This window comes from Camelus dromedarius, chromosome 8, assembly GCF_036321535.1.
Source record: "Camelus dromedarius isolate mCamDro1 chromosome 8, mCamDro1.pat, whole genome shotgun sequence".
Lineage (NCBI taxonomy): Eukaryota > Metazoa > Chordata > Mammalia > Artiodactyla > Camelidae > Camelus > Camelus dromedarius.
Window position 1 is genome coordinate 35,382,624 of NC_087443.1, and position 12,451 is coordinate 35,395,074.

The 12,451-nt window shown below is 33.2% G+C and overlaps 1 protein-coding gene across 6 annotated transcripts in view; it reads left to right on the forward strand.

Moving 5' to 3' along the window:
- The window catches only part of CTNNA3 (catenin alpha 3), a 1,350,697-nt gene that overhangs the window by 43,595 nt on the left and 1,294,651 nt on the right, over positions 1-12,451 (forward strand). Inside the window, exon 1 of one of the 6 annotated variants that reach the window (XM_064488129.1) lies at positions 3,299-3,407. The exons of 2 other annotated variants lie outside the window; for them this stretch is intronic. In XM_064488129.1, the coding sequence (XP_064344199.1) occupies positions 3,382-3,407 (26 nt within the window). In that variant the 5' untranslated portion in view covers positions 3,299-3,381. Of the gene's footprint in view, positions 1-3,298; positions 3,408-12,451 lie in introns of those variants that run through there. 3 more of the 6 variants (XM_064488128.1, XM_064488127.1, XM_010985794.3) reach the window with 3 other exon arrangements.

Here is a 12,451-nt window from a genome sequence, read left to right on the forward strand (position 1 = left end):
AATTCAATGGCATTTGAATTTGGGAAAGTAGAATTCTACAAAGAGAAACTTATCTTTTCACAAAATAACAGTAATTGATTAATGAATTTTTTAACACTGTAATTAGCACTCCATTAGATTCTATGAGTAATTTTATAAGTAATTAATCATCATAACAACTTTATAGGTCTCATTTCACGTGAAGAAAGCAAGGTAAATGGGAGTCAGTGTTGACGAGGCCAAGCAGAATAAAGCAGAGCTTGAATTTGAACCAATTCTGTCTTGCCTTTCTGCCTGTTCTTTTCATAACTTCCCTTCTCTTCCTACCCTTAATGGGTAACTCATTTTGCTAAATACTATCCTTGGCGCCTTATCTCCCTCTACTCTCAGTCTTGGAAAAGCTCTTCTAGTCTTATTGTTTAAGGTGTAACAAAGATGCATAGTTACCATATCTTGATTTTTCTCCTGAGCTTCAGGATTCTGAATTTTCGGCTGCCCATGGGAACTCATTTGCACATACCACTCATACCTCAAACTCATCATGCTTAATGTAGTCAGAGAGTTTGGTCTAGACTTGCTCACTGATGTGAATATTATGTTATGAGCCCACTGCAATGGTTTAGGGAGGTAATAAGTTGTTTTCAGGATAAAATGAAATCTATAAAAAGTATTGAAAATTCAAATAGAGCATAAAATAATATGGAGGCATTTTTACTAAAAGTAAAAAGGGTTATTTTAAATATGTAGTGTCTTTTCACTAGTCATTCAGTCTCTCCTCCTTTCAAAGCATTATTGTTTAAAAGGTTTTTTTTTTTTTTTGCCACAAATATAATAGATACTAACAAGGCCTTTAGATGTAGATTCGTAAGGCACCTGAAGAGAACTAAAAATCATTGAATGATACTTAGTTCAGGAGCGCCTCTGTCAGGAACCAAACTCAGAGTTGACAAGTAAGTGTAATTAAATGGTTAGATGAAAACAGAAAAAAATATTAGCCATATGTGTATTCTACAATGTGTGGATGATTGGCAAAAAGGATAAGGAAATTACTGGCAAAACAGACTTTTCAGTTTCCTTCTGCATGCTTATCTTATAAGTTAATTCAAGAAATAATTCTAAGTATTTCTTTAATATTATAGAGAATATATCAGTTTAGAAAATTAAAGTTATGAAATTTTATGATAGAATCAGTAACAGTTGAAGAGATGTTATACTTTATTTCCAAATGTAAAATACGATTTTTACATGGCCACCTAATTAGTTGTTATATGAGGAAAGAAACTGCCATATTCAGATATTAAAAATGATTTTGCAGAGTGAAGAACCCAAAACTTGCTTTCATTATATGAAATAGAATTCTCTTCTAAAGAAGCTATAATTTCCTATTTTGAATCACAACTGAGGAAGAGAATGATTATTTCTTTTCTCCTTGGAAAATTTGATGCTTTAGTATAAAGGCTATGTCATTAGTGCAAGTCTGGGAGCATGAAAAGAGAGATCACTCTGAGCCTTTAGATCTGTTTAATTATTGCCATAGTTAACAGTAAACTTGATGTGTGTGATAATGGCTTTAGAGAAACATGGAAAATTATTATCTTCAGTTAAGATGAATTTGAGGTAGTTACTGATTTTAGCTAATTATAGTAAAATCTTTATTTTTAGAGTAAATCAGGCAAATCAATGTTCATGATTTTTCAAACTGAAGTGGGTGTTTAGTTGTAAAATAAAGAATTTGTAGCTTGTATGAGGACTTTGTTAGTTATAACATTGTATGCTCATGAGAAATATAGTAATACTGTGATAACAGGAAACATAGCTTCTAAAATTAGCCTGTAATATATAATGGTTGATTAGCAAATGTTAAACAGAGCAATAAGAAAAGATTACACAGTTTACAAATGTCATGTAATTTTGAAGAGAAATTTTGTTTTATAGTGCAGTTTTTTTTTTTAATTTGTTTTTGAATTTTCTAATGGGGCTTGGAGTGCTTATGTAGAGTTTTGTCTGTTGGTAATTTTTGTCCCAGGAAACCTAGGGTTATGGAAAGTCATTCTAATAGTTGAACCCACTTCTGCTACTTCTCAGCCTTGTAGTTATTTTCTTGCAGTACCATGAGGATGCATCTCATTGAGCTGATAGAGGAGGAAATAATGGTAGACTTTGTCACAGATGAGAAGTATTAAACACTAATATAGGTTCTATAAGTCAAATTTATATGGGCAAAATAAAATGGGATATTTCTAAACACATTTAATAAGGAAAGCTGAGATGGTATGCCCCAGTTCTGAGTTCAAGTATAAAAATAAATGTTGTTGGACTCAATACTGTAGCTTTTCTGAATCAAATGATACCCTCTGCTGGCTAAATGAGGGATTGTATTTAAAAACTACTACATAAAAAATAAACAAGTTTCTACTGTGTAGTACAGGGAACTATATTCAATATCTTGTAGTAACCTATAATGAAAAAGAATATGAAAAGGGCTGTATGTGTGTACATGTGTGACTGAAACATGCTGTACACCAGAAATTGATTCAATATTATAAAGTGACTATACTTCAATAAAAAATAAAAAATTAATAAAATGGGCTGATTGTTGTATAAAAGGATTGAGCAGTGCAAAATATTGTAGAAAAATATAGGGAAAATTATAAATGTGAAGAATGAAGCCAATGTATCACTTAAATAAATATTTTTCCAATTGAAACTGATATAGAAATACCCCAAATTGAAATTTCCTAACCTAATGATCTATTTGTTAACCATGGTCATAGGGAAGAAACACAGCAGGGGCAAAAAACCAAGATCTCCTGCCCCCATCTTTAATAACAATTCTAAATAATCCAATCTATTTAAATTACATTTATTAGTTAAATTAATGTTGTAGGGGTAATTAGCAAATATCTAGAGGTAAGATAAGAACTACTTTTCTCTAGTTACCCTGACCTAATTTCTGTTAGAATAACTGGAATATTCTTAAGTAATTTAGAAGTTTGATACCTTCTTGAAAGTATCATATAGCATGTCAATTAAAAATTTTTTCTACTTTTTAAGTTCTTAAAGCCACTTTGGAATTTACAGTGTTTGGAGCATATAATGCACGTGAAATTTATGTTTAAAAGCATATATTGGACAATCTGTCGTATTTCATACAAAGTTGAAAAATGTAATTTCAAGACTGATTCTGTTTGATGTCGCCTTTCACTGGCATGTTGCTTTAAGGGCACCCATCCCCCTTTCTTGCTTGAGCCACTGTGTCCTGTCAGTCATTCTGAAATACACTAGGGTGCTTGTCAGGCTGTTTGCTTACAGATGCATTATAAGCCAAATTGTGAGCCATAATAGTGGCACTGAATTTCTAAACACAAGAAATTGCTTAGACAATTGGTTTAGTATCTGTATATGGGCAATACTCTGTCCTGCAGTAGGTGAGTGAAGTGTCAAACTTTTTCAAATCAAACTTTGCAATAAGGCAAATCCTAATTGTAGATTATTTGTTGCTTGGTTAGATAACTTTGGGGGAAATTAAAGGACATTATTTTTTATAGAAATGGTATAAATAGAAGCTACTATGTTGTGCATTTATTACTTTCATAACTAATTTTCCTTTTCATAACACTAAACTCTATGAAAGCTCCACTTTTATAAATATCTACTTTTCCTACTCGTTTAGCAGGCATTTCTGTTTTAGATAACAATGTAATTCTCTTACATGCTTTTTCTTTCACAACAACTCAAGCAGTTTCAGTTAAGCAGAGGCTCAGTTCTGCAATTTGAGGTATTTATTAGTGGTTTTAAAAATAGTGCTAAAACAAATTCTCATGTGCCAATGCCTAAGCTATAGTAGTCTTATATCAGAGCATTTAAAAATTCCTTTTGTGTAACTGAGCTATTACTATTTGAGTAACTATATGAAAGACACTGGAAGCTTTACATTCTTCAGATGTAAAAGTTACGCAGCAAGCAGTTTCTTTGTGCAAACAATTTAATTTCTATTATGGGCCTCTAAACTTAAATTGTGCGTGGATTCTTTTCCTGTGGGTTTTTTTTTTTTGTATGCAGCCTTAACTATTTTTAAATAGATTTAGTAAAAGCAAAGAAATAGAAGCCTGTGGATTATGATACTTGTATATTCAGTATGGTGGAGAATAGTTAAGAGGCTGCAAGGAATTAAAGTTTTAAGGCTTTTATCTAGGGTAAATGAGAAGAGATTGCTCTTGCAGATTCTTGAAATGATTATTTATTTATTCCTTACCTTGTTCTAGAAAGGATTTAAGGTGACTTACAAGGCTACATGAAATTCAAGAAAGGATAAATTAAAAGTGAAGTGAAAGTAGAGAGAAAAATAAGTATGAGATATAAAACAGAGCCAGTAATAAGGCTGAGCTGCAGCAGTTCTTGACTATGGTTTTATGACACTGGTATATGAGGGACTGATGAGGGAGAAAATATAGGATTATATACAGAAATCTTATGGGAGAATTTCACGCAAACTAGCTATCTCCTTTACAAAGGGTGGCAGTCCAGAGTAGGGAAAGTATGTTGGGTAGTGGATATTAAATATACTTTAAATGTCACTGATTTTTTGGTGAAAATAAGTGGAGAACTGCTGCCCTTTTAACCCACACACTGATTTTTGTGGGCATAAGTGTGGCTCCAAGTTTTCTAGGAGCAGAAAAAAATTTGACTGTTATACTTAATTCAGAAGAAAGATTGAAGAGGCTTAGTTGTTTGGAAGCAGCAAGAATTACCTAAATTAAGGTCTAATATCTACATGTAAGAACAGACACAATCAAACTGAAGTTTAAAATAAAATATATTTGACAATTTTGTACAAATCTGTGAATCTAGTCCTGCTTTAAAATAAATTTTTTTTTCCTGAATAGGTTGTTGTAAATGAGATTAGCTAATTTCCTTCCTTTCACTCTTTCAATTTAGCAATAAATTTAACTTGAATTTCAACTTCTGTTAGGTCAAAATTAACGGATCACTCTAAGTTAATTTGGAAGAAAGTTGTTGGATACAGGAAGGAATTCAGAGGCAGGACTGCTTAATGTACTTTGATCCTCAAATACTCAAAAACCAACTGCTGTGTTGAAGACTCTAGGCTCTATGCCGCACACCATGCTAAACCCGGCTTGTATAAAGGGAACAAGCTTAGAAATTCACTGCTTTCACCCAGTAGTATTGAAAAAGGACAAAAGTGTAGCAGTTAGAATTTTGCTAAGGATCTTCAGTGATATTTTCAGATATTAAATTAACATGATGAGTCAGGGACAATCATTTGGCTCCTTTTGTATTTCATTGTTAAAAATAAGATCAATAAAATGATTTTTTAAATAAAGCACTATGAAAACTAAGAAAATACTCAAAGCTTTTATTTTTGTGGTTTTGTAAACACATGCAGGTTGACTTAGAGTTTTTACTAGAAAAAATTATAAATTGGATGGATAACATCAGCTGTGTGGGATGACCTGGAGGATAACCTGGACACACAGATTTGAAACCTGGGAAGCAAATATTCTTAAGAAGTTAAGTAGGATTTAGGCACCAAATAAACTGAGTGATGTACAAGAGCGGTAGGATGCTTAAGAAAAATACATTGACTTTTGAAAGCATTAGTTCAGAGATCCTAGTGAGAGATCCATGTAAAGAATTTATAGAGCCAATGGATATCAGTAAAAATTTGTAATTATGCAGTAAATGAAGTAATCTAGAAATATCTTCTATGTTATTGGGGTAAGAGGTGAACAGAAATGGTTTTTTAAAAGTCACATTTATTGAGGACAATTTTATATACATTAAACTCACTCATTTTAAGCTTACAGTTTGGTGAGTTCTAACAATTATATGCTGTCATATAACCACCACCATAATCAAATAGAACATTTCCATTAATCCAAAAAGTTTCCTTGTGCCCTCCAGTTAATTCTCTTCCTTAAACCCTCGGCCACTGACAACTACTGATCTGTTTCCTGTCCCTATATTTTTGCCCTTTCAAGAATGTCATAGAAGTGGAATCATACGGTGTGTACTTTTGTTTGACTGTATCTCTTTGCATAATGCTTTTGAGAGAGGTTAATGTGGTTGCCTGTATCAACAGTTCATTTCTTTATTGTATAACATGTGATGATATGATGGTATCATTGTTTATCTATTTACCTGTTGATGGAAATTTGAGTTGTTTTCAGTTTCTGAGGCCACCATGAACATTTGCATGTAGGTCTGTGTGTGGACATATGCTTTCATTTCTCTTGAGTAAATATCTAAGGAGTGGAATTGCTGGGTCATAGGGTGGGTGTATTTTAACTTTAAAAGAAATTTCAAAGCTGTTTTCTAAAGTGGGTGTACCAGTTTTCATTTTCATTAGCAAATGTGTGAGATTTCCAGTTGCTTCTCATCTTTGCTAGCCCTAGTATTGACAGTCTTTTTAATTTTAGCCTTTCTAGAATGTATGTAGTAGTATATTGTGACCTTAATTTGCATTTCTCTAGTGATTTATGATGAGCATTTTTCCTGTGCTTATTGGTCATCTATATATTTTCTTTGGTGAAGAGTCTTTTCAGTTTTTGCCCATTTAGAAAAATTGAGTTGTTTTTCTTTTAATTATTGATTTCTAAGGATTGTTTATATTTTCTGGATACAAATCCTTTGCAGTATATGGACTTCAAAAATACTTCATCCTCGTCTGTGGACTGCCTTTTCATTTCCTTAACATTGTCTTTCAGAGAGCAAAAGTGTTAAATTTTGTTGAAGCAGTTTATTGATTTTTTTCCTTTCTCTTGGATAATGCTTTTGGTGTTGTATCTAAGAAAACTTTGCCTAAACCAAGGTTACAAAGATTTTCTCCTGTATTTTCTTTGAGAAGTTTAATACCTTTAAGGTCTTATCTTTAGCTCTGTGATCCATTTCAGGTAAATATTTGTGTATGGTGTGAGGATATGGTTAAGGTTCCTGTTTTACACATAGATGTCCACTGATTTCAACCCATTTGTTGAAAGGACTATCTTTTCTCTATTGAGTTTCCTTTAACACCTTTGTTGAAATTCAATTGTCCATTTAATATTACATCTAATATGTGAAGATTTAAGAAAAAATAATCATCCAATTATTATCATACCTCCAAAATGAACAGTAGCTCTAATATTGTCAAACTGCCTGTCTGTATCCAATTTTAACTGTTCAAAAACGTCTTCTTATATTTGGATTTTGAAATCAGAATCTAGGGTCCACACATTTTATGTGGTTGTTATGCTCCTTAAGTATCTTTTAATCTGTAATAGTTTCCCCTCCTTTTCCATGTCATCTATGAGTTGAAGAAACCAAGTCATTTGTCTTACAGTATTTCCCACATTCTGGATTTAGACGACTGCAGCCTTGTGGTGTCACTTAACACATTCTTCCTTCCAATAAACTGGTAGTTAGATGTCAGTTAGACAAGGCTTGGTTAGAATACCGTGTAGGTGGTGTGGTGTACTTCCTATTGTATCATGTCAGGAGGCATAGAGTCTGGGTTGTCTCACTTTTGGTAATGTTAAGATTGATCAGTGTATTCATGCTTTGTAAGCCTGATTTTCATAGTTCTCCATTAATCAGTCACCTAATGAGTTTAACCTTCATATTGATGATTATTGTCTAGATCTATTATTTTTTAATGAGTTATAAATGGTGATTAAAAATTTTGGGTTTTTTTTGGTGGGGGGAATAGAGTGCATGCTTAGCATGCACAAGGTCCTGGGTTCAGTTCCCAGTACCTCCATTAAAAATAGATAAATAAATAAACCAATTTTTTATAGATTATACTACATTTGTAGTTATTATAAAATATTGGCTACATTCCTTGTGCTGTGCAATATATCCTCCTAGCCTATTCATTTTATACATAGTAGTTTGCACCTCTTGATCCTCCACTCCTATCTTGCCCCTCCCCTCTTTGCACTTGTAACCACTAGTTTGTTTTCTATGTCTGTGAATCTGTTTCTTTTTTGTTATAGTCACTGGTTTTGTTTTATTTTTTAGGTTCCACATGTAAGTGGTAACATACAGTATTTGTTTTTCTCTGTTTGGCTTTTTTCACTAAGCATAATACTCTCAAAGTCCATCCATGTTGTTCCAAATGGCAAAATTTTATGCTTTTTCATGGCTGAGTAATATTCCATTGTGTGTATATATGTGTGTGTGAGTGTATTTTTTGTTGCTTTTTTTACTTAAAAATTAAAAAAAAATTTTTTGATGTATCATTGATGTACAATATTATGTAAGTCTCAGGTGATTCACAGTTTTTGTGATTCACAATTTTTAAAGGTCATACTCCACTTATAGTTATTATAAAATATGGGTTATATTTCCTATGTGGTACAATATATCCTTATAGCTTTTAAAAAATTACTGTGTTTTGAAGTCACTTGAAATCATTTCTGTGTGGTTATGAAGTTAATGTGAATTATAGTTAAGGTTTATGTTCTTTTATTTACTTTTGACTTTTCAGGATTGACTTATGAGTTAATTGCTGTTGATTTATGTGAAACATTTACATGACTCCAAAATCAAACCTCTAAAACTAGGTACATTCAGAGAAATCTAGCATTCATCTGTGTCTCCTCTACTCTGTTCTGTCTCTCTTCCTGAGAACAATGATTTTAATTTGTTTTTGGTTTATCCTTTTTGATTTTTCCCCCCAGAAATATAAGCAAGAAGGCAAACCTTTTTGCAATTACGGCTTTCTTATGTATAGGTAGTATATTGTAAACACTATTTTGCACCTAGGTTTTTTTTCACTTAACAATGTAGCCTGGAAATCACTCCATAGTGGTGTAAAGAGAGAACTTCCTCACTCCTTTCTATAGGTATGTACTGTTTGTTTGTATGGATATTCCATATATAGTTTCTCCTTCCTTCCTTCTTTCCTTTCTTCTATTTTTCCTTCCTTCCTTCCTTCCTTCCTACTTTCCCTCCTTCCCTTCTTTTAAAAAAATGCTGCAATGAATTGCCTTGGGTGTACATTAGTTTTTATTTTTGAAGTGAATTTCTAGAAGTGAGATTTCTAGGTCAAAGGGTAAATATATGTATTTATATATATATACATATATTGAAAATTTACCCTATATAGACAAAGTTTTGCATATCCATACACAATGTATGAGGGTGTCTGATTCTCTACAGCCTTACTAACAGTTTGTTATCTAAATTTTGGATATTTGACAATCTTAACAGATGAGAAATAGTATCTCAGTGCAGTTTTAATTTGCACTTCTCTGATTATGAATGAGGCTGGGCAGCTTTTTATATGCTTCAGGGATATTTGCAGATGTTTCCTTGAATGAGAAATTACTTTAAATTGCACTCAGCTTTAAGTAATATCTATTGATTCCTTGCTATGAAAGATGAGGAGAGAAGAGTGTTTGAGCTTTTCCATCTTTTTTGATAAGTGATTTTGCTAGTCTGTCCATCATCTTTCCAAAATGTGCTCTCAGTCCAGTTTGTTGGATGCTTCTAATGTTACTTTTATCTTTGTAGTGTTTTATTTTTTGCTTCCATTTGTTTGAGTTCTTCTATCTTATTTTTTTATTCCTTTATGATGTTTTATCTCTTTTTTGAATCTTGTAACTCTTCTTTGAGTTCTTTTTAAAGTGAGAACATACTGTGTATATTTGTATGTGCGTGTGTGTATTTGAGTCCACATATAACTATTTCACTGAGCTCTTCCCCTGTTTCCTTCATTATTTCTTACTCATATGCATTTTCGGGTTCCTCTCCTTTTTCTTTTTCTTTTTCTTTTTTTTTTTTTCTGCACTTTATATGTAGAGTTCCCATTACTCATCTTTATATACCACCAGAGATTTACTAAAGAACATTGTATGGAGTATTAGGGCTTCTGTGGAACTGAGCTGATGTTGTTGGCAATTTTTACTTTCTTACCAAAGTTGTTACTTTTTTATTTCTAGGAAATTTTTTCTTTCATTGTTTGGTGCTCCAAAACTCAGTATGCTTCATGGCAAAGTCCTTTAAGTTACAGGCTATTCGCATTGTGAACTGATGATTCAACATCCCTTCTTTCCTTCACTGCTTGCTCTCTAGCAGTTCCCTTGGCTACACAGGCTTAGTCACAGACAGTTAGAAATGGCATGTCATCATTGCTAATCCTGCCCTATCGCTTTTGTGATTCTGTAATCTCAAACTGGGTCTTTCAAACAGGGATATCCCCCTTTGATTCCTGTACCTATCCATGCCCTACATCTTAATCTCTAATCAACAGACACTTCGACAGGAATATCAGGATTGTGGCATTAGAAGAAATTATTTCCTGTTGAGGTATGTATAGGCTTTCACTTTCCTTTTTAAAAAAATTTAATCAAGATTTCACTGTATTTCTTTATTTTTAATTTGGGGTTATGACAAGTTTCCTTGATGATGGAGGTTTTATTTTTAATTTTTTCTGTCTTCAGTTTTGATGGAAGGAAGTGACATAAACATGCAGTTACTCTACCATATATTATAAGGAATCCTAGGAGATGGTAGGATGATGATGATGATTCTCTTAGAGATCTGTATAGGGGACAGAGGTAAGGAAGTATTGCTTCCTTCTAACATGAGCGTATGCATGCTTATGTGTGCATGTGTGTGTATGTAAAGAGGCTTGTTTGAGTTGAGGATGGAAAGATAAGCAAGTATTTTTTGAGGTGCTATTGAGGAAAGGCACTCCAGGCAGAGGGAGCAGAGTGAATAAGTTTAGAGGTATGAAAGAGTATGGTCCATTTAGAGAACTTCAAATTCTTTAGCATGGATGGAATACAGGGAGGAAGTGGATCAAAGAAAAAGAGAAAGCTAGAGAGATACAACAGACCAAATTGCCTTGAGTCATTCAGTGGATTTTAAGGAAGAGATCATGAATTTGGTTTTAAGGAAGAGATCATGAGTTCAGTTTTGAGGTGCCTGTGAGATGGCCCAGTGGGCAATGGATGTGGGGGCTTTGAAGCTCAAGTGAGAGGTCTGGACTATAGAATCAGAGGATCTGAGTTGAATTGAAACTCTAGGGAGAGATTGTTCTGAGAGAACAATGTAATGTGAGCAGCAAATAGGATATAAGGGATCCAACCTGAGATAAGACCCGTACTTAACAGGAGTTAGTGGATCAAGAGGTGCTAGCAAAAGACAGTGGGAAAGAATGGTCAGAAGGGTATAAAGTGGTATTTTGAAGCTAGAGGAGAAAGTCCTTTATTTATTATAGAAAGAATACTTAGCATGTGGGATGAGAAACAGTTAAATAGGGTTAATAGCCAGAGTTCCTGGAGAAAATTTTAAAAAGTAGTGGTAAAATAGTGAACCTGGATGATTAAATTGAAAGATTGTGGCACAGACTTTTAAAAACTCTTCAGAGAGTGTGAAAGAATGGAAAACCAGGAGTCAGAGAACACGCTGAAGTTCTCAAAGCAGTTGCCCACTATTGGTTTTCCCAAGTGTATTAATAGATTTATAGAAACATGAATATAGTGTTTTCAAAGACTTTGTTTTCTCTATTCTGATAAGCAGGGTCTTATTTGTTTCTAGCTAATCAGAGAACAAAGAAGAAATGGGAATTTTTTGGTTCCAAATTGAGGTTGATGTGAATTCCACTTCTTTCACTATTTTCTTTTATTGTTCTCTGATTTTCAAAAATACCAGACCTTTGGAGAATTCATATAATTTGAGCTGTCTTATATATTATGTAGTGGAACTGACCATAGGCCCGCTGGACTGGCAGCAACAAAAGCTACTGTCACTTTCAAGGTGTATAAGAAGGGCATGTTACTTCTGCCCTGGTTGCTTAAACTTGATACTTACAGCTGAAGGTTATTCCTGTTCTGGGTGATTCAATGAAAGCTTCTCTGAGCTTTCACATATTAGATTATCTTCTTCTTAGATTTCAGTTGGACTAATTTAATTCTTTGGCTTTTTGAGTAATAGGTAGGTAACCTTCATGCTGGACTTATATGAGATAGGATCTTACAGGATCTCAGTTCTCATATAATTTTATATGGTACAAAATGTCCTGAAGTTGAAAGGCATTGCTCCACAGGATAACCATGGGGCATTTTTGTCCTTTCTCCCTACCTGCAATTTTGAAAATGTGTGCCATTGTGAAATATAAGGTGAGCTTTTAGTATGAACTGGCATTTTATAAAATAACGTAAAAGGTGTGTTATCAGAGGAGTGTTAATGAGATCATCTTGTAAAATTCTTATATACAATGTTACTTTTCAGTTAAATCTGGAATTGAATTACAACCTTTTCCTTTATTTTGGTGGGAGACTAGACTTGTTCAGCCATTCACAACAAGGACATAAGACCTGCATATAAGTAGAATCTGCTGTTTTCCTTTGTTTTATTTCATATTAGTTAAGGCAATCTTGGATTTTTATTTGTTTATTTTCTGCAATTTTTGTAGCTCTCATTTAAGTTGTGTGTGAGGAAGCAAGTTTTATTTTGTTTACTG